Here is a 21,052-nt window from a genome sequence, read left to right as displayed (position 1 = left end):
TCTACCCCCTCCTCTCCCAGAATCCAGGCCACCAGATGGCCTGAGCAGGCTGTGTTTATTTGGGGCCATGGAAACCTGCAGCTTCCTTTTCCTATCACTCTGGGTCAGGCGCAAAGCTGGAGCCCAGCCTCAGAGCAGTGATGCCATGGGATGGTGGTTTTATTATTCGTAATCCCTGAGCCGTCAACCTGGGCAAGTCCCTAGCTTTGCTCCCCTGAGCAGCTTTTTCCAGTCACCATGGAGACGCCTCTGTTCCCTCTGAGGTCTTGGGATTAAGTCAGACAGGGAGGGTCCCAGGAGACTCCCCTTAAAGCCTAGAGCCCCAAAAGCGCATGTCAATTGCCATTCCCTTCCTAGTCCGGGTTTGCAAAGCCAGTGCTTGGGAAGTATTGTTTTCCCTCCTAAAGAATTTGCCTTTATCAATGAGGCTAAGACGGTAAAGCCTTGACTTGATGACAATCTCCTATTTCAAACAGCCGCATTCCCAGGGGCATGTTTTTCTAGGTAATTGTGCTTTTCCTAAAAATAGAAACCGCCATTAAGAAATAACCACTAGGATTACTAATAATCACTAACATGTATTGAGCTCTGTTTTCGTTGACCACACTGCCTCTCGACAAAGCAACTTAGCTAACATTTACCTGTTTCCAAACACTGCTTGCTCTATTTTAAACCTTTCTCAGAGTTAGAACTTCTCAGTTTTCAAGTTCATTTTTTAGCAATCCTGTAAAAAGGGCTCTGCTTAGCCTGTCTGTGGCTGTCTGAATCTCTACCTACTTGCCCATCCTCCCCTCATCTCCTGGCTTGGAGAAACTGCCATCAAGCTCCACAAAGTAGGCGGGCTGGGGCGGGGGGTGGGGGGATGTCCACTTTTTAAAGTATTTCCTTCTCTACCTGCCCGCCTCTCCTCCGTCCTGGTATTTGTCCTACAGAGCCTTCACACAGGTGCTCAGCAGGGATTTGCTTTTAGGCTGCCTTGTGAATGAGCCTTAAGTTACTAAAACTCAGCTCCGGGGGAACTCAACTTTCAAAAACACCTTCCCAAAGGATCCCTTTTATCAATATTTATTGAGTACCCATGACGTGCCAGGTTCTGGGTACTGGGGATCCAGCAATGAGCCAGTGCCCTCCTGGAGATTACATTCCGGCTGGGAAACAGGCAACAGACAGAAAAATAAGATTGAGAGATGTGAAAGAAAAAAAAAAAAAAAGTGGCAAGGAGTAAAGGGGATGGAGATGAACCTGGGCATGCCTCGTTGATGCTGTGAGATTTGGGGGAACATAGGTCCAGGAAAGCACAGACCAAAAGGGAGAGAAGTGGTATTTCTGGGGGACACGGCATCCACGGATTCTTTTCACCAGGAGGCTCCCTTGAGAGCTCGCTGTCTGGCCAACGTCTTCCCCATCGCAGCAGATGCCCTCAAAGCACCAACCAGGCCTCCTGAAGGCGGCCGACCAGAAGCCTCTAATAAGCTCCGCGCGAGAGCAACGCCGGGAGCTCTGCTCGCTTCCTCCCCATGGCAGGCGCTAAAGGTCTAGCGGAACCAAAGTCTCGAGGGAAGAGCGAGCTCACGGACCGCGGAAGAAAGCGCCCACCGGAAGCGGCCCCGAGACCCGAAGATGGCGGCCGTCCGGTGGTTGCGCTGGGGCCTGAACCGAGCCGAATCCTGGCTGCTCCCGCCGCCCGCGCGCTGCCCCCACCGGACTCTGAACAAACAGGTAGAGGGCACCGAATTCCAGAGCACCTACAGCCTGGACAAGCTCTACCCCAAATCGCGGGGCTCGGACACCGCCTGGAGGGTTCCGGTGAGCCGGGAGGGCCGGACGGAAGGGGCGTTCCCTGGACGCTGCTGGGTGACGTCGGGCAGCCCGGGCCCCATTGGCCGGGCGTGCTGCTAATCCAAGAGACGGACGCGCTGAAACATGGCGGTCGCCGCGGGAGGAGGCTGGTTGCCCGAGCAACCGGGGGAGTGGGGCGGCTGGGCGGTTGGCGGCACCCCGTGTGGCTCGAGGTGTGCCGGCGCCGGGAGAGCATGCTGGCTATGCTTCTTACAAGACCACCCGCTTTTCCGCATTCATTCCCCGTCCCTCAGGCCCAAATGCTCGTCCCAAGGGAAAAGTGCCCTCCACAGAGGACAATTAAGGCAGGAAGCTGCCAAGTAGCTCCCTTTTGGAGCCTTTTAGCAAGTGACGTGGTCCTTAGCCTCTAGTAACCCCGGCACGCCTGAGGAAACAGGGCTTCTGGTTCGTTGCCTCAGGATACCTTTATTGACAGCCCGCTGTGTGCAGGCGCTGTATCAGGGCCCGGAGCTGGAGAGTTTGGACCCACCCAGTTCTATGGAGTTTCCACCTACAGGATTGGAAGAGAGCGTTCATTCATTTATTCATTCATTCACTTATTCATTCATTCACTTATTCATTCATTCACTCACTTAAACTTCTGTTGAAAGCATGGTGTATACACGATGCTAGGCATGGGGACAGAGTAGTGAACAAAACACAAAAATCCTAATGCTAGTGGAGCTTATCTGCTTAATGGAGGGAGACAGGCAATGAATAAAATCAGTAACATAGAGTATGTGATAAGTACTTCGGAGAAAATAAAGTCCGGAAGGGAGAAGGAGTGCTAAGGTAGGGGGTGGGGTTACAATTGTAAGTAGGCTGGTTCGAGGAAGCCCCTGAGAAGGTGATGCTTGAGTAAAGACTCGGGAGAAACAAGGCAGCAGCGAGCCGTGAGAAGAGCGGGGAGAGGAGCATCCCTGCGGAGGGAACAGCAGGTGCCACCCCCCTCAAGGCAGTAGCATGTTCCGCTGGTTCAAGGAACAGCAAGCAGGCCAGTGTGGCTGAGCAGGGGGGTCAGATATGAAGCTGAAGGGGAGAAGGCTAGGGGAGGCCTTTGTATAGGGCTTACAGGCCTTTAGTTTTGCGCTGAATGTGATGGAGGCAGAAGAGCGGAATGATCCAACTTAGTTTTACAAAAATCACTGTTCTAGAGAAGAGATTGCAGAATGGCAAGAACAGGAAGACCAGTGAGGAGATTGCAATAATATAGGCAAGAGATGATAAGCAGGGTGGAAGCAATAGGAGTCATGAGAATTGGTCAGGTCCTAGATAAATTTTGAAGGGAAAGCCTACAGGATTTGCTAATGGATTTTCTCTGAGAAGTGAGATTAAGAGAGGAATTGAGGTCTAGGGCCTTGAGTAATGGAAGGATTGTGTTGCCATTAATGGAGACGACAGAATGGTAATAGCATTCGTTTGTCTGTTCATTCATTCAACAGAAAGTTTCTCGTGCACCCACTGTGTCAGACACTGTTTCAAGCACTGCAGATACCACCACGATAAAACAGAGTTCCCACTTCATGGAGCTTATGTTCTAGCGCAAGGAGCAGACAGTAAACAAATGGGGAAAACATACCAGAGAGCGAGAAGTCATGAATAGACCAGAGTGCTTGGATGTGATAGCCAGGGAGCTACTTCAGGTTGTTAGGAAGGGAAGTCCTCTGTGAGGAGGTTTGAGGCTCGAGAGAGACCTCGAATAGCAGTTGGCTTTACCTCAAGAAAGAGGTTTGAGTTTGAGCCAGAAGGTTGGGAGTCATCAACAAAGATTTTTTTTTTTTTTTTTTTTTTTTTAATTTGGTGGCGCCCAGCTTGTGAGATTTTAGTTCCCGCACCGGGGATCGAACCAGGGTCCCCAGCGGTGAAAGCACTGAGTCCTAACCACTGGACCGCCAGGGAATTCCCAAAGGTGGTATTTTCAAAGGAGATGGATGGAATGTTCTAGGGAAAGAGAGAAGAGGAAGGATTTCAGGACATTTCAGTGTTTAAAGGTTGCAAAGAGCAAGCAAAGGAGAGTGAGAAAGTCACGGGGAGGTAAGAGGAAACTGGAGAGGCCAGCGCAGCAGGAGGGGGAGGAGCGTGCTTCAAAGAGGGCGCAGTCCAGGGTCTTCTACGATGCAGAGGTGGAGTAGGGTGAGGATTTCACCCCCAGATAATTCTAAGATGAAAAGGGATGAAGGGACTTCCCTGGCGGTCCAGTGGTTAAGACTCCGAGCTTCCAGTGCAGGGCGCGCGGGTTCGATCCCTGGTGGGGGAACTAAGATCCCACATGCGGTGCAGCGGGGGGGTAGGGGTGGGGCCAGGGGTGGGGCCAGGGGCCCCCCCTCCCCCCCGCAAAAACAGGGTGGTGGGTGATGAAGGCAGCCAGAGCGGGGACAGATGAAGACACTTTGAGCTTGGGGGGCCAGAAGAGCCTCAGAGTGGGTACTGTTTGCACCGGGCCTGTGGATGTGAGGATTTAAGGCTTCGGAAGAACAACTCGGGAGAGACGTGAAGGTGAGAGGTCCTGGGGTGAGTAGGTCAGCTCGACACAGACCCTCAAGGCAGATGTGCTAATCACTGTTGAAGGCAGACAGCCTCACATGCGAGCCTGCCGTGGTCTGGGGAGGAACAGGGGACCCAGGGTTTGTTGCTCCAGGTTGGCAGAGCGTGTTCCTTTTGGAGTCTGCCTGATGCACGTGTACTGTGGCACCTTCCCTCCCCTGGGCGCTGGTAGTGCCCGACACTAGCTAAGTGGAGTCAGGGGGCAGCAGCAGGGGAGGCCGGAGAAGTCAGTTCCATTTTCCTGGAGGAGTGTTTCTGAGGTGGTACCTCTGGAGTCTGGGGAAGATTTTTCTGTCATCCTGATACAATTTTGCTGGAGACCTGAAAATAGTTGTATTACATTCATGTCGTGGCTGTACATCATTTCTGTTTTGTTGCCCTGGACCAGTCAGGAGTCGCCCAGTAGGTAATATTTATTTGACACCGTATATGTTACATTACAGGATGATGCAGAGCAAGCCAACAATGACATTCCTATAGGTGAGTAGTTTGGGTTTATAAAAAATCAGTCATTTTCTCTACCCCTCACGCGTTCCTTCCGGGTCTCTCCAAACCAATGAAAGTAAAGAAGCTGTCTGGGGTTACAAAAGCAGAGTCCTTTCAGCATTGTTGAGACTAGGAAGGAAAAAAGAAGTGATGAGGCAGCCACTCCAGAGTGCTGTGCGGCGCCCAGCACGAACAGAGAGCTCTTGATGGTCTTGTGACGTGGAACAGTCTTTACGATAGATGAGTTGATTGTTATTTGAAAAAAGTAAGGTACGGAAGCATCTATATAGTGAGCTACCATTTGTGTTTTACTTATATATATATATATCTGAAAGACACATCTCTGGATGTGCACATAGATCTGAGAGGATGTGGAGGACCCTGGATACAGGGACTGCCATGGGGAGAGGAGGGGAAGGGACAAACTTGGGAACTTGGTGGCTGGGGAACAGGAGTGGGGACTTCTCCCTGTAAACCATTTGCTTAACTTCATAATTTTGTGCCCATCAAGCCTAAGGCATGGCCTGTAAAGAAACAAGCAACCCTCCTGAGATTCAGAGAGTTTCTGGCGCCCACAGACAGAGAAGAGCAGCCAAAGGTGCCGGCTCCCGGTGGCCCCTGCTCAGGGTGACCCTGAAACAAGGAGGCCAGGTGACCACCGTCTAAAGCAGAGGAGCCGGCGTCCTGAGGCCGGCAGCTGTGCCCTGAGGCGGGAGGAGGCCGAGAACCAGAGAGAAGAGAGGCTGTCTCCTGACAGCCTCAGGGGGACGGGCAGGCAGTGGGAATGGCCGAGGGGCCGCTCCTCACCTGCCTCTGCCCGTGTTCTCCGAGAGGGTCCCAGGCCTCCCCGTGCCTGGCTGGCCTGTACGGATGCAGACAAGGCCACCAGCCCCGGGGTAGAACCGCCCCCCTCCGCCCCCGCGGAACCACATGTATTCCTCACCTGTTCAGAAAAATGAGTTCATTTGATTTTTCAAAGGGAGGAAAGCCTCTCAGAAGCCATCTGGAGAGGTCACCGCTGCCCGCTGAGGCCCGCTCTCCGCCGCCACGGGGCCGCACTTCCTCGCCCCCCAAAGCTCCTGCAGCTCACCATCCAGTCTTCTGAAACCTTCCTGCTGCTGTGCCTTCCCGGCTTCCCTCAGAGACTACGAGGCTGCCTTTCATGAATTACAAAAATAGAAGGAAGAAACCTCATTTTACAGATCCAAAACAGACCAACAAAACCAAGACCCAGAGAAGCGGTGGGAGTTCGTGGAGGTCACAAAGTCAGTCAGTGCCGAGCTGGTGTTGGAAGACGGGGCTCCCAGCTCCAAATGGAGCGCTCATTCACCCAGCAGGTGTTTTCATCCACTGACCGCGACCGAGGCCCGGGGGTGCACGCGCAACTCACGAGGAATGAGACCCACCTCCCCTCTGGGGAGTCCACATCCACCGCATTTCAAAATACATTGAACTCAGTTTGTCCCTTAGCTTTAGCTTTTGAAAGAGTCCTTGCTTTATTTTTTTTTTTTAATAAGTCTTTTTTGTGTGTGTGTGGCTGCTTTGGGTTTTTGTGGCTGCGCGCGGACTTTCTCTAGTTGCGGCGAGCGGGCCACTCTTTGTTGCCGTGCGCAGTGATGCGGTGGCTTCTCCTGTTGCGGAGCACGGGCTCTAGGTGCGCGGGCTCAGTAGTTGTAGCTCACGGACTCTAGAGCGCAGGCTCAGTAGTTGTGGCGCTCGGGCTTAGTTGCTCCGCAGCATGTGGTTTCTTCCCGGACCAGGGTTCGAACCTGCATCCCTTGCATTGGCAGGCGGATTCTTAACCACTGCGCCACCAGGGAAGCCCAAGAGTCCTTTCCTTAAAACCAACAAACAGCAAAAAGCGAGGGCAGTCAGACCTACTGGAATGTACTAGACCAGAAGCAGACAACCTGGGTTGTAATTTTACCTCCTCTGCTCTGTGTGTGGCCTTGGGAGACTCTTGATTTTAGTTTTGACATCTGTAAATAATCTCTGACTTTACTGATCTGAATGTTACGTCATTGAAAGAGAGAGGAATAGGGATACTGACGTTGATGGTAAATTAGCAGTTTGCATGTTTTGCCCTGTGATAATATTTTGTTGGTGTGTGTTCTGTTTTTCAGATCGCTTGACAATATCTTATTGTCGGAGTAGTGGTCCTGGGGGCCAGAATGTTAACAAAGGTACGACAGTGCCTTGTTTTCTTTCAATTTGAAACTTTGCTGAGAGATGGACTTGAGGACTTCTGTGTTTACATTCATGTGGCAATAAAGGGATTGTTTTTTCAGAAGCTTAAATACCGCCAGTTTATATAATAACCCTCTTTACTCTTTTGAATGTGGTCTGATTCTCAGACTCTCACTTGTGGGTTGCTAGGACTAGGATTGGCTTGGGAGTCTAAGCAAAGGGAAGTCACACTGTGAGTTGGCAGCCAGTTCCAAGAACAGGTTTCCTTCATTCTTATGGAGCTCCCCCTCCCTGCTCCTCCACCTCCCCCCCTCCCCCCTCCCCACATTCTTTTCAGAACCCAATACATTGTAAGAGAAAGAAAGCCCTAGGCATTTTGTTCCTGGAAGTTTATTTTTGTCTGGATGTGCCTCACTGTCTTTGCAGGCTCATTCCGTAGCCCGGTTTGCATCCCCGAGTTCATACAGGATAGAAACAGCCCCGGGTGGGTGTCTCACCTCCCTGTGGTTCAGAATCCGGTGGTCACCAGCCACCCGGGCACCAAGCCTGCCCGAGCGTCTCAGTGACCCGTGCCCGCTCCCTTTATTTACAGTGAATTCCAAGGCTGAAGTCAGGTTCCACCTGGCCAGCGCCGAGTGGATTGCAGAGCCTGTACGGCAGAAGATGGCGGTCACGGTAACCACGGGCCCTTCCTTTCTCTTTAACCCTCAGTCACTTTTAAGCCTTTACTCTGTAGAACTCTGGTTTTGCCTTTGTTCTCCGCAGCACAGAAATAAGATCAACAGGGCAGGAGAGTTGATCCTTACCTCTGAATGCAGCCGCTATCAGTTCCGAAATCTGGCAGATTGCCTACAGAAAATTCGAGACATGATTACTGAGGCCAGCCAGCCAGCCAAGGAGCCATCCAGAGAAGATGCTGTACTTCAGAAAATCAGGTACTGGAAAATTCCCTGAGCTTCTGTAAACCAATTCGTGTGGACAAGGGGCTACCCAGGGAAGAAAGGAGGCACGGTGAAGCCCACGACCTGCCAGCAGGCAGGTGGACAAGCTCCAGGAACGGGAGCAACTCGGACCCGGAGTGGAGGCTCCCAGGCCGGCGCCTGCGGCTTCGGCTGCTCTGCTTCCCGCTCAGCTGCTAGCTCCTCTCACCACTTTGAGAACCACTGATTGGGCATCTGGGCATAATTATGTTCTTCTTTGTTTTCAGGGTAGAAAACATGAATCGGGAAAGGCTGAGAAAAAAGAGAATAAATTCTGCCATAAAGACAAGCAGGAGGGTAGATGTGGACTGAAATCATGCCCTCTAGCTGGCAAAGACCCTCTTTAGGGCCTCCAGGCAGCTGCCACCGAGGGAGCTCTAACACCATCAGGAGACGTGTGTGTTGTTTGTTGTCAGTGCTTGTCTGTAACATTGCAACCATCTCAAGAATGTTCATCTGGAATGAGGGTTGTAGGCACTGGTTGCAGAGGTCTTTATAGGCAATTACCGTGTTGTCAAACCTCTATTATCCATTTAATGTATTTGTTGCAATAAAGTTCTAAACTCAGTGGGCTTCCGCTTCTCAGAATGCTTCAGAACAGAATTCCTCCCTTTTCTCTCAGTTGAAATCTGCCTAAGAATTATTGACTGGCACTGACTGTACAGCCCGGGGCGGGGCACAGAGGGATGAGCCCTTCAGGAACACAAGGGCAGAAGGGCTGAGACAGGTGCATGGGCATCAGAACTGGGCCTGGAGACAGGGGTAGAATATTAATCAGTAGAGAGCCGGGAGGACATGCCAGTTGAAAGGAACAGTGTGAATAAAGGAGACCAGAGAAAAGGCTGGGGTGGAGGAAATGATGAGGAATCCATCTGAATGGGGAATTCGTGCAGGTCTCGTTGTGAGAGGTGAGTCTGGAGAGGGAGATAGAAGTTCAAGGTGCAGGGTCTCGAGTTCAAATTGAGGAATTTAGATTTTTTTTCTTTTTTTAAATTTTATTTTTATTTATTTATTTTTGGCTGTGTTGGGTCTTCGTTGCAGTGCGCGGGCTTCTCACTGTGGTAGCTTCTCTTGCTGTGGAGCACGGGCTGTAGGGCACAGGCTCAGTAGTTGTGGCGCACGGGGTTAGTTGCTCCATGGCATGTGGGATCTTCCCGGACCAGGGCTCGAACGCGTGTCCCCTGCCTTAGCAGGCAGAGTCTTAACCACCGTGCCACCAGGGAGGTCCCGATAAATGACTCTTACGAAATACAAAAGATGTGGAGACAGGGTCCCTGTCCTCAAGGGACTCAGCCCAGTAGGGAGCTGAGGCTCATATACAAGGAAGTGCAGCATTCTTTGGTTCATTAATTCAACAAATACTTACTGAATACCGGGCAAAGGGCCAGGTCCTGGGGAATCAGCAATGAACAAAACAAAAGTCCTTTCTTCTAGAGAACTTCCATTTGATCAGAGGATGATAAAAGCTGAGAAGAAAAATGGATTCCTGTCAGGGTAACATGACCTAAAACATGGTAAATAACACAAGAAAGGTCTAAATAGATTTTGGGAAGGAACTAATTCCAGCTGGACAGTCAGTGAAGATGTGCTTGATGTGCTTGAGATGGGATGGAAGAAGGGGAGGGGCTGGCCAAGGGAGCAAGGTAAGAGCTTGTCACCTGGAGGCTCCAGTGATGGCCAAGGGCCCTGCCTGTGGCCGGGACAGTAAACCATAGTATTGAGAGAATGGGCTGTGAAGCCAGCTGCCCTGGATCAGCTCCTGACTTCCACCACCCCCAGCTGTGCAACCTTGGGCAAACTACTCAGCCTCTCTGAACCTTAGCTTCACCATCTATAAACTAGGGATGATGTTATTAGTGTCTACCTCGTAGGGTGGTAGTGGTTAGTGGCACTGAGCCTGTACCCAGGGAATGTTAGCCATGATTGACAGTTTAGCCATGATTAAACAGTTCCAGTTTGGCTGGAAGCCAGGGGGTGAGGCGCTGTGGAAGACACACCTGCCACCTTGAGAGGGAGCCAGGTCTAGAAAGGCCTTAAATGTGACAGCTAAGACACTTAGACTCTACCCGTACAGAGGCTGTCAGGGGAAGATTAATCTGACTGTGATTGAATGAGAAAAGACTGCAGGGAAGTGGACACAGGTTGGTGGACGGACCCACATGAGCAGTTAGGGGCCCATCCTGGAACTAGGGCAGTGGCTACTGGCATGGAGAGAAAATAGCAGATGCAAAAAGGTTACGGGGACAGAAAATTGGCTTGGGTGGAATGCGAGCTGGTGTGTGACAAGGGGGTGGTGCTGAGCTTTCAGCCAGGAAAGTCACCGAGGGAGCAGGCTTGGGAGGATGGTTGGATGATGGATATGGTTTTGCCTTCGAGGAGTTGACTTTGTGGGGCCTGAGGAGGAATGCTTAGGTGGAGATGCCCAGGAGAGGGAACGGAGCTGGAGCTGGGGAGTGAGGTCAAAGCTGGAGATGCAGGACAGAGGGCACAAGTAGAGTCTTGGGAACGGAGGAGCAGTTGAAGATGAGGCAAGGCAGGGAGACGCTTGGTAAGATGATGGTGGCGGGAAACCAGAGAGGGCGTCTCTCTGGTTAAACTCTGGAACCTAGTGCTGGACCTGTGAGGCCCTCAGAAGACATTGGTGGCATGTGAAGGGACCTGGAAAAGCATTTGAGATACGGAGGAGGGGAAGGAGAGGTAAAGAGAAACAAAACAAGCCAGGGGACAAAGAGTGGAGCACAAGGGCAGGACCTGTCATTTAAAAAAAAAAAAAAAAAAAAAAGGTTGAGGGCAAAAGAATGAACATGGGTGAACTCACAGACACAATGATACGTGATAGAGGCCAGATTATAAAAGAATATGATTCCATTTGTATGAAGTTCAAAACCAGGCAAAACTACTGCTTTATGGTAATGAGAGTCAGGGAAGTATTTACTCGGAGGCAGTGGTGACTGATGGGGAGGGGATATAAGAGAGCCTTCAGCGGCGCTGGAACTGTTCTGTATCTCATCCAGCCATGACCTTAAGATCTGTACAGCTTACTGCGTGGATGTTACACCTCAGCAAACAGACCAATTAGTAACTGAAAGGAGGACATTCTCAAGGCTGGAGACTGGAGCCAGGTGGGGTACATTCCTCTTTCTTGCTGGTATTAAGGGTTTGTGCGGACTCTATACGTGGGAGAGAGAAAAAAAGAATGTCTCCAAGTCCCTAGAAGGCAAGGTCTCAACGCAGGCACCACAGGGAGTGAACACTGCTCTTGGCTAAAGCTTCTCCTGTTACATCTTTCAGATACGCATGAATTTTAGTAATGGATTTTAAACGTGTGTAACATTTTAAAATGTGCTTTTTCTGTATTTGTATTACCTTTTGTATAACAGTTTAAAGTAACAAAATATTAGAGTGAAGTATCCAGTTGGGTGATCCATTTCTTTCCTGTATATTGTATATTTGCGTACGTATATATTTCTACTATTAAGACTGGAATGATTTGTTCCTCCCCGTTGTACATCGTTTCATAATGGGGGATTTTCACTGTTTGTGCTTCAGTATTCGTGATTGATACTAGTTTGTTCTCCTTCCCTTCCTACACTACCTTTTCCTAAAATTCTTGGATTTTCTGTCAGTTCTGTAGAGGTGGACAAAATGGCCATGGGGGTAAAATTTGGAAATGCCTACAAACGGCAGCCTTCACCCGCCATCCATGGTCCAGGTGTCCGGCAGCCTCAGCGCCGGCCTCCCAGGCCCCACTGTGCTTCCCGGTGCGGGTGGCAGAAGGTGGTGAGTTCACTTCCCACCGTGGTTTCTTCCTAACGGTTGACTGTGAGCACCTGAGAGCCTACCCTCTCGCGGCCCCGGCACCCCGTTATGTCGTGCTTTGCAAGGCCCGGGGTCGGACCGCCTACTAAGGGGAGAGATGCCGGAAGAAAGAAATGCAGGCCCCAGTGGCCTAATGGATAAGGCACTGGCCTCCTAAGCCAGGGATTGTGGGTTCGAGTCCCACCTGGGGTAAGGGTACCTTTTTGGCTCCTTCCGTCTGTATAGGACTCGAATTCCTACGCTGTGGTTCCACCGCATTGAATACTCCGAATACACTGCGTTCGGGCCCGCGGGTGGAAGACCGAACAACCGGTTCCACAAAAAGAGATCCCGAAGCCAGTGACTACACCCCTGCGCCTCTGGAAGCCCCCAACTTTTGGACAGCTCACAGGCCGAGGATAAAGGGCCGGAGTAAGGGTGTAACGTCACCAGGACACGAAGGGGGAGTGACGGACACTGAGCCTGAGGCTGGGACGCGCCAACTACTTGGCTGCAAATGAGGCCCTGGTAAGCTGCACGGCAGAAGGCGAGCAGAGAGCAGGCGGGTGGGGAGCCCCTGGGTCCCTAGATCCCTAGGCTGCAGGCTCGGAGGCCCGCGCAATGCAGGCACAAAAGTTACTTTGGGCCCACCCTGACGCCACCCCAGGTGGGACTCGAACCCACAATCCCTGGCTTAGGAGGCCAGTGCCTTATCCATTAGGCCACTGGGGCTCGATAACAAGGGTACACCACGTGGTCCATGGTAACGTGCAGCCGCACGCGCACAGGCCTCACTCGGGCCCGCCATGACGCGCGCCGCACAGTGGACCCGAAGAACGAGGGCCGGCCCTGGGGAGCCTGCAGGACAACCGGAGGGCACACCCGCGGGGCTACGAGAAAAGTTAAGGTTCAAGGTGAGGCGACTGCGCAGTGCCGGGGGGCAGGAAGGAGAGCGCCAAGAAGTCCGAAGGACGCGGGAAGAGGGCGATAAAACCGCAAACGAAGCGGGTTAGGATTGTTAAGCCACCAAAGCCAGGAGCCCCTCGTCCAAAACTAAGCCGACCACGAAGGGACTCGAACCCTCAATCTTCTGATCCGAAGTCAGACGCCTTATCCGTTAGGCCACGCGGTCACCACGCTCACAACCTCGCAATGTGATAGTTAAGTGCACCCCGCCTTGAAGGTGGCGTTGGCGCGAGAAACGACCGTGCGCGTTTGGCCACAAGGTCCGTCCCAGGTGTGGCGGAGGAAGAACCACAGTGCGGTCCCTGCATCTGGCGTCAGCGCTGGTGCGGCCTTGGGTCACCAAATAAATCTACGGATGACTCCTACTTCGCGAGGAGGCCGCGTGCCCTAATGAATAAAATGTCTGACTTCGGATTAACAGTTTGAGCCCCTTCGTGGTCGAAACGTTTTAGTCCTGAAAAGAGGATAGCACGCTTGTACCGCAACCAAATCCCAGTCCTTGCCGTTGTTTTAGACACGTAGAGCCCTCCGGACCCTCTCCCGGCAGCTACTTCCGTCACCTGGACCTGGTAGTTAGGGCTCGTGTCCAATAGGGCTTTACACCTGGAAACTTCCGGGCTGACGTCATTACGCAGCCATGCGGCCTCATAGTTCAAGAGGCATGTGATCTGGCGCCGCTTGCGAGAAGCCCCAGTGGCCTAATGGATAAGGCACTGGCCTCCTAAGCCAGGGATTGTGGGTTCGAGTCCCATCTGGGGTGAGGCGGCTTAACCACTAAACGTTGCTTTTATATCTACCTTTTAAGATACAAAACTCATGCTGCACATTTTCTCTTTTTAAGACCATTTGTGTGTATGTGGGTGTGTGTGTATGTCTCTGCAGCAATTAATTTGCCCTTTCTTTTTGATCGAGCCTGACTATACTTTTAAAGGTAAACCGGTATGAGGGAAAATGGTTCCCCACTTCTTGTTGCCTCTTTGGGCTGGCATCTAAACAGACACGTGGTGAAAGGGCTCTGCAAGCTACAAATCCCTGTGCAAAAGAAGCGAGCGTGTTCTGTGTGAGTCCACCGCTATAAAGTTAAAATCGGGCAACACCTTAGCCCGTCCCTCCCTGCCCCCTAAAGCCGCCACGGGAGACGGGCAGGCGGGGTGTGGGGCCGCCCACCTCCATGTCCTCAGTCCTGGTGTGGACTCTGTCTCCATTGAGAGGGCACCCACCACGCTGCCCTGTGCTAAGGGGCCAGGAGGGGTGCAAGGAAGCTCGTGTGTACAGCACGCGCATTGGACAGTGGGGATAACTGCCAATCTCTTGAGTATACCCAAGTCCCGCAGGGAAAAGATGGCACGCTCACATCGGGTGATCCCAGGTGTATTTAAAAAGCGATTAGTGGGTAAACAAGGTCCTACTGTATAGCACAGGGAACTATATTCAATATCCTGTGATTAAACCATAATGGAAAAGTATTAAAAAGAATGTGTCTATATATAATATATATATATCTGAATCACTTTGCTGTACAGCAGAAATTAACACATTTAAAATCAACTATACTTCAATAAAAAATAAATAAAAATAAAAAGGGATTATCTACTATATAGCATAGGGAACCATACTCAATATCCTGTGATTAAACCATAATGGAAAAGAATATTAAAAAGTATGTGTGTATATATATATAACATGTATATATAATATGTATACCTGAATCACTTTGCCGTATAGCAGAAATTAACGCAACATTTAAAATCGACTATATTTCAATAAAAAATAAATAAAATAAATAAATAAAAATAAAAAGGGATTATCGGGGAGATGTACGTTTATGATTTTCACACTCTCCTGTGTGTGTGTGTGTGTGTGCGCGCGTGTGTGTATATATATATATATATATATAATTATCCTTTGGTAAAATGTTTAATTTTTGTTTTAATTGTACTTTTCTGACCAGGGATGATCTTTTTTTTTTTTTTTTTTTTTTTTCACATTCCAATAAATTTATTCTGTAAAAACAATACATTTTTTTGTTTTTGATTTTTTTTTTACAGTAAACTTTTCAACTACAAACCTCGAATACGCGAAAGATGTTCCAAGGACAAGCATAACAGGATTGATAAAACCCAAACTGACTAAATGTGTTCTCACAATATAAGCTGGCATAAAAATAAATAAAATTTTCTATTATCACAATTGCAACAATAATGTACACATAATAATGGTTTGTGGATGAGTATTAACTATTCTAATTCTAGTTCCAAAAGAAAACAACAGATCATTTTAAAAGTCTATATTTAAAAGTCAATGCTTTGTCTTACTTCCCATAGGGCTACTGCTGATTCCAGCTTTAAAATGTAAAGTATCCAGCTTGAGTGATTAGCTCAAATTGTATTGAGACTGGGAAAAAATAAATCATTGCCTTTATTTTGGAGTAACACAAAAGACTCACTAACTTCACATATAGAAACTGAGTTTGTGTACGTTAACAACATGAGTTTTGAGAAGTATAAGCTGTCAACTAGCTATTTCTAATACGGAATAGATATTTTACAATATGATTAAACTTTACACATGGCCTCAAAACTGAAGAACAATTTTAAGTTTATCTTCAATATGCCAACATTGTGTATCTAGGAATTGGTTCCTGGGTTCTGTCACAGAGAGGAAATCCCTTAAGCATTATGTTGAGTGGTCATTTTAAAAAATGCTAATTTATATTTAACTGAGTGTTTGGTGATGGTGGAGTAAAGGCAGGAGACTGATGAACATAACTGCCTTGATAAAGGATCCTAGACTTGTATAAGCTTGTGCAAAAATCTGGATAATCCTTAGTGGTTAAGGGCAACTTCATGCAACCAAATAACATGAAATTAAATCAATAACCTTAAAAAAGGCTAAAATGTCTTTTTTCCCCCAAACACAACAGAGAGGAATGTGAATAATGTACATACAAACTGGGGTTCTGTCAATGACAACAAGGACTATGTGTTGGTTCATATCAAATCCAAGAATATTAGACAACCAAACGTATAACCTTCTTGTGGTTTTCTTAATATGCAGCATTCATTATGGTAGTTAGGTCCCTTCACTGGTTTTTTGCAAGTCTGAAGTTGTGTTTCTTGTGTCATTGCCGGCATCTCCACCCTCAGAGCTGCTTTTATTTTCTTCTTCTTTGCAGTCCTTGTCATCTTCATCTCCTGGAGATTTCCGGGACTGTTTAGAGGATTTCTTTGAAGTGTATGACTTTTTCCGTTTTGAGCCTGCTTTTTCATTCTTTCTTTTGCCTTTTCCATCTTCTTCTACTCTATCACCTTCTTCCTCACTGCTTGCATCTGCAGTATTCCCGCCTTCTCCCTCGGTTTCTGAAGAGCTCTGTTGCTGAATTGCCTGGTATCCAGTAAACTTTACTCCTGGGTTATTTTCTATTTCCCACAATCCTTCATTAAATCCTTTCCGTTTGTTTGACTTTCCAAACTTGTCTTTGTATTCCTTATAAGGGAAAAGGTCTTTGGGACCTAGAAATGCAGTTTCATGGGTGCCAAAAAAGAAGATAGGATACTTATTTGCTGGAGGCTTCACAGCTCCCTCTGGGAGTTCATCAATCCGGGCCGGCCAGTGCGGGTAGCCCTTCATCTTGGCGAAGACCAGGTCGCCCGCCTTGTACTCGCGGGGCCGCGGACGCGCCATCCCGGCCGCTCCCCTTCCTGGTCGTCCTTGGGCGACGCGAAGATGCCGGGAGGCCGCCCCCCCGCGGGCCAACGGACTGCGCCGCGCTCCCCGCGGGCCTCGCGCCGGGCGGGCGGGCGGACGAGCGGCCGCTCCGACGAAGGGAAGCGGCGAGGCGGCGGCTGGGGCGAGGGGTGGGCGGGGGGCGCAGCAGGCCCGGCAAATCACCGCCCGGCAGCGGGGGAGGGGAGCCCCCGGCCGCTCGGCTCTCCCCGCGCTGAGGTTCCCCGCCGCCGCCGCGCGCTGCTCACAGGCGCCGCGTCGCCTGCCTCATGCCGCCGCCGCCGCCGGCGGCCTCTTTCCCGGGCTCCCGGGCTCCCGGGCGCGGCGCGAGCACCGGGCCTCGCGCCTCCTCCGAATTCCTCCTCGGATCTTTTTTTTTTAACCTTGAAGCCCTGAGGAGCTATGGGTGTGCATCCAAGTTGACCAGCGCACTGTGTGCCCTTTGGGGATGCTGTATTTACTCGGGGAGAGGCTGTATTGTTCATCAGGTTTTCATAAGTCCTTGACCCAAAAAAGTTTAAAAACCACCATTCCTTTTACTTTTGAAAAAAGAAATAACAAACTAGAAGTACAGAATCCCCCTCTCCCTTCTCCAGAGTCATCCAGAATTCTTCCTGTTCTCTCTGCTCTAAGCCAGCCTCCAAGTTTTAGGGATGCTACTTTCCAGCTCTCTCTGGCTCCCAAGCCCTGCCGCGTGGCTGCAGCATCACAGGCCTAGCCTGCAAAGCTGGGGCTACTGCTTCCCTTCTGGCCTTCAGGCTTCACTTCTTCCTAAAACCATCCTCCAGGCCCTGCGTCCACGGAGCTTACATTCAAGTGAGAGAAAAGACAGTAAACTAATACCAGGAGGATTTCAAAATAAAGAGGGTGATGGGAAACTATTAGTTGAGTAGTCAGAAGGCTTCTGGGTACAGAATGGCAAAGGTACCATTGGTAATCTTGTCACCTTCAGAGGACTTCTTTAATATCTTGGGTGACACACTACCTACTTCATGGGGTTATTGTGAGGAGTATTTATGCTCAGTGATTAGGACAGTCCCTGGAACGTAGTGTGTGCTCTGTAAGTCATGGTCATCACCATTTACTATGATACTAGTTTGCTCCATTATTCAAGGTTTTTGTGTGATACTTTCCTATCAGACGTGAACCCCTGAAGGCTCAAATTTCATCTTACATTTCTTCTCTTTCATTCATAAGGAATTCATATTAAGATTCTCCTAAATGCCAAGCACAGTGCTAAGCCCTGGGAAATATAAATATGACTAAGGTATAGTACTGGCACTCAACAGAGAATCTTCTAGAATCCTCTAGATTTTCCTAACCTTCTAGGATTAGGAACCGGAATCACAAATGTCTGAAGGTAAGGGGCGTGTGAGAGGGGCAGTTAGCAATCTGCTACGGCTGTAATGGAGGAAGGAGAACAGTGTACGAAGAGAGAACCCTGGAGTAAGGAAATTACATTTGATCTTGCGGGCAGAGGGTTTTAAGCAGAGGAGCAAAATAACTATACTTGCATTTTGAAAAGATCCCCTTGGCAGCACGGTAAAGAATGAATTAGAGGGACTTCCCTGGTGGCGCAGTGGCTAAGAATCCGCTTGCCAATGCTAGGAGACACCGGTTTGATCCCTGGTCCAGGAAGATCCCACATTCCCTGGGGCAACTAAGCCCGTGCACAACAACTACTGAGCCTGCGCTCTAGAGCCCGTGAGCCACAACTACTGAGCCCATGTGATGCAACTACTGAAGCCTGCGCGCCCCATGCTCTGCAACAAGAGAAGCCACTGCAATGAGAAGCCCGTGCACCGCAAGGAAGAGTAGCCCCCGCTCGCCGCAACTACAGAAAGCCCGCGAGCAACATCGAAGACCCAACGCAGCCAAAAATAAATTTATTTTTTAAAAAAAGAATGAATTAGAGACAACCTTGTAAATCAACTACACTCCAATAAATATTTAAAAAAAAAAAAAAAAAAGAATGAATTAGAGGCAGGTGAGGGTGCAGGCAGAGAGACCCCTTAGGGAAAGATGTATGGTTCAGGGAAGAAATAAGCAAACCATGAATGGAGGCGATAGCAGGGATACCAAGAGGAAGGAAATAAAACAGATGTTCAGGAAATGGAATCTGTGGATCTGGTTCCTAACTGCTGTGGGATGAGGGAGACAAGCAGCCCAAGATGGTGCCCAGGATTTGGGGGGACAATGGTGCCACCCCCCCCAAGACAGATGGGGAAGGGATGAGTTCAGGGCTGCTTATCTCAAGTTGAAGATGCCTGCAGGATCCCCAAGTGCCTGATCCCCGCTCCCCGCCCTGCCCCGCCCAAATCTATCCATTTTTTTCATTGTAGTTTCTGGTTTCTGCTTTGGTGTTTGAAAAATTCTCTCACCTGAAGTTTATATAAATATTCACCTACAATTTTTCCTGTTGTTTCTTGTGAGTTTTTTTTTTTTAACGTTTACATCTGTAACTGGAATTTATTTTTAAGTGTCAAGTAAGGATCTGTTCCTGTTTTACAAATATTTAAACACTTAGATCAGTGCCTTTCCTCAATGATTCAAAATGCTACTTAGATTATTTAGTAAATACTTATATGCATATACCTTGAATAACGCAGGTGGGGTGGGGGGTTGTTAGGGGCGCCGAGCTTCAGCTTCAACCAACCCGGATCATGTAGACCTGTAGTGTTTACAGTTCAAAATATCTGCGTGAAAGTGAGCTGCAATTCAAATACTGGTTGTACAGGGGTAAACTGTACTTAATCCTAATACGGTATGGACTTTTCCTGAACGTTCTGTTCTTTTCCATTGATCTAATTATTCTTTAGCTTTTTATGATACTTAATATGAGAGTATTAATTTATAACCCAATTTATTAATTTTTTCAGTATTTTCTATTTTTCTTATCTATATCTTCTGATTTTTTTTCTGTAATCAAAATGTATTGTGTAATGAAATGTTTTTATACAACACAATTTAATGCCATCAGTTTGCTTTGTTTTAATATGAAATGTTCATGTTATTTTTTCTTCCAAACATTCTGTAATTACATATTTGATTTCTCATTGATCCAAGATTTAGGAGAGAGAGTTTCAGTTTCCAAGTGGCTGCATTTCTGTATTGTTTTGTGTTATTGTAGTTTATACTGTGGCTATTAATTATTGGTTTTATGTAATGTTTGCTCTGGGAGCAGTCGATGTATACTGCAGATTCTTTTTTTTTTTTTAATTTGAAGCTTTCTTTATAGTCTAATGTTATCGGTTTCCAGTTATTCTGTTCGTATGACATAGAATTTAGTATATAAGCTATTAAATGAGTCTTTATTATAGTTTGCTCTAGTCTCACTTGTCTTGCAAATGTCAAAAATAGAAGGGTATGTTAAAATCTTTACAAATTGTTTCTAGAAATTTCTTTTTAACTTTTTTGCTTTATACGGTTTTAATGTTATTTTTTTCAGTACATCAAGGTTCCAATCACTATTTTTTTCATGTGAATGGTTTCCTTTATTATTTAAGAGCTGCGTTTGACCCATGTCATGTTTTTGTCTCGAATTCTACTTTGCTAGATAGTAATATTATAAATCTACATTTTTGCCCATGCTTTAAAAATTCTTATTATGAAAAATTTCAAACATACCCAGAAACTGAGAATAGTAAATGAACCAACCTAGATCCATCAGTTATCAAGATTTTGTTGCATTCACTCCATTAATCCCTTTTATCCTTTTCTTTTTCTTAAGTATTTTTTAAAAAATCATTTATTTAAGGCTGCGTTGGGTCTTCGTTGCTGTGCGCGGGTTCTCATCGCGGTGGCTTCTGTTGTTGTGGAGCACGGGCTCTAGGCGCGCAGGCTTCAGTAGCTGTGGCTCGAAGGATCTAGGGCACAGGCTCAGTAGTTGTGGCACACGGGCTTAGTTGCTCCGCGGCATGTGGGATCTGCCCGGACCAGGGCTCGAACCCATGTCTCCTGCATTGGCAGGCGGACTCTTAACCACTGCGCCACCAGGGAAGCCCTTTTTAAAGTATTTTAAAGCAATCCCAGACATCACATCATTTTATCCCTACATACTTCAATAATCATCTCTTAATTATCTTTTTACAGTTGATTGGTACAAATCAGGATCCAAATAAGGTCCAAACACACAGGATTTGGATGCTGGGTCGCTTTTTTTTTTTAACATCTTTATTGGAGTATAATTGCTTTACAATGGTGTGTTAGTTTCTGCTTTATAACAAAGTGAATCAGTTATACATATACATATGTTCCCGTATCTCTTCCCTCTTGCATCTCCCTCCCTCCCACCCTCCCTATCCCACCCCTCTAGGTGGTCACAAAGCACAGAGCTGATCTCCCTGTGCTATGCGGTTGCTTCCCACTAGCTATCTATTTTACGTTTGGTAGTGTATATACGTCCATGCCACTCTCTCACTTTGTCACATCTTACCCTTCCCCCTCCCTGGGTCGCTTTTTAACCTAAAGCTGCCCCTCCTTCCCTCCTCTCCTGCCCCATGCCATTGACATGTTGAAAAACAAAA

At 48.3% G+C, this 21,052-nt stretch overlaps 2 protein-coding genes and 4 non-coding genes across 7 annotated transcripts; 3 read left to right on the top strand and 3 right to left on the bottom strand.

Moving 5' to 3' along the window:
• The first annotated feature begins 1,589 nt into the window (after window positions 1-1,589).
• On the top strand, window positions 1,590-8,603 carry MRPL58 (mitochondrial ribosomal protein L58). Of its 2 annotated transcripts, none has more exons than XM_061176160.1 (6): window positions 1,590-1,719; window positions 4,827-4,863; window positions 6,993-7,052; window positions 7,649-7,731; window positions 7,822-7,991; window positions 8,264-8,603. In XM_061176160.1, the coding sequence occupies exons 1-6, from the start codon at window positions 1,621-1,623 to the stop codon at window positions 8,346-8,348; spliced, it is 534 nt and encodes a 177-aa protein (XP_061032143.1). In that variant the 5' UTR covers window positions 1,590-1,620; the 3' UTR covers window positions 8,349-8,603. The 2 variants fall into 2 exon arrangements, with proteins under 2 accessions (XP_061032143.1, XP_061032142.1); XM_061176159.1 differs by having other exon boundaries at window positions 1,590-1,806.
• Window positions 8,604-11,974: 3,371 nt separating this feature from the next.
• On the top strand, window positions 11,975-12,047 carry TRNAR-CCU (transfer RNA arginine (anticodon CCU)). Its single transcript has one exon. It is a non-coding gene; the product is annotated as a tRNA-Arg (tRNA).
• Window positions 12,048-12,493: 446 nt separating this feature from the next.
• Window positions 12,494-12,566, bottom strand: TRNAR-CCU (transfer RNA arginine (anticodon CCU)). The gene has a single exon. It is a non-coding gene; the product is annotated as a tRNA-Arg (tRNA).
• Window positions 12,567-12,893: 327 nt separating this feature from the next.
• On the bottom strand, window positions 12,894-12,966 carry TRNAR-UCG (transfer RNA arginine (anticodon UCG)). The gene has a single exon. It is a non-coding gene; the product is annotated as a tRNA-Arg (tRNA).
• Window positions 12,967-13,487: 521 nt separating this feature from the next.
• Window positions 13,488-13,560, top strand: TRNAR-CCU (transfer RNA arginine (anticodon CCU)). Its single transcript has one exon. It is a non-coding gene; the product is annotated as a tRNA-Arg (tRNA).
• Window positions 13,561-15,741: 2,181 nt separating this feature from the next.
• LOC133080728 (hepatoma-derived growth factor-related protein 3) lies at window positions 15,742-16,579 on the bottom strand. The gene has a single exon (XM_061176847.1). The coding sequence runs from the start codon at window positions 16,482-16,484 to the stop codon at window positions 15,873-15,875; it is 612 nt and encodes a 203-aa protein (XP_061032830.1). The 5' UTR covers window positions 16,485-16,579; the 3' UTR covers window positions 15,742-15,872.
• Between the last annotated feature and the right edge of the window lie 4,473 nt (window positions 16,580-21,052).

This window comes from Eubalaena glacialis, chromosome 19, assembly GCF_028564815.1.
Source record: "Eubalaena glacialis isolate mEubGla1 chromosome 19, mEubGla1.1.hap2.+ XY, whole genome shotgun sequence".
NCBI lineage: Eukaryota > Metazoa > Chordata > Mammalia > Artiodactyla > Balaenidae > Eubalaena > Eubalaena glacialis.
The sequence above is the reverse complement of the archived record's forward strand: the minus strand, read 5'-3'. Positions and strand labels throughout refer to the sequence as shown.

Coding starts and splice junctions, on each gene's coding strand:
- LOC133080728 (XM_061176847.1), bottom strand. CDS start 16,484: ATGGCGCGTCCGCGGCCCCGCGAGTACAAGGCGGGCGACCTGGTCTTC.
- MRPL58 (XM_061176159.1), top strand. CDS start 1,621: ATGGCGGCCGTCCGGTGGTTGCGCTGGGGCCTGAACCGAGCCGAATCC. Junction 4,864..6,992: donor CAACAATGACATTCCTATAG/GTGAGTAGTTTG, acceptor TCTGTTTTTCAG/ATCGCTTGACAATATCTTAT. Junction 7,732..7,821: donor GGCAGAAGATGGCGGTCACG/GTAACCACGGGC, acceptor TGTTCTCCGCAG/CACAGAAATAAGATCAACAG.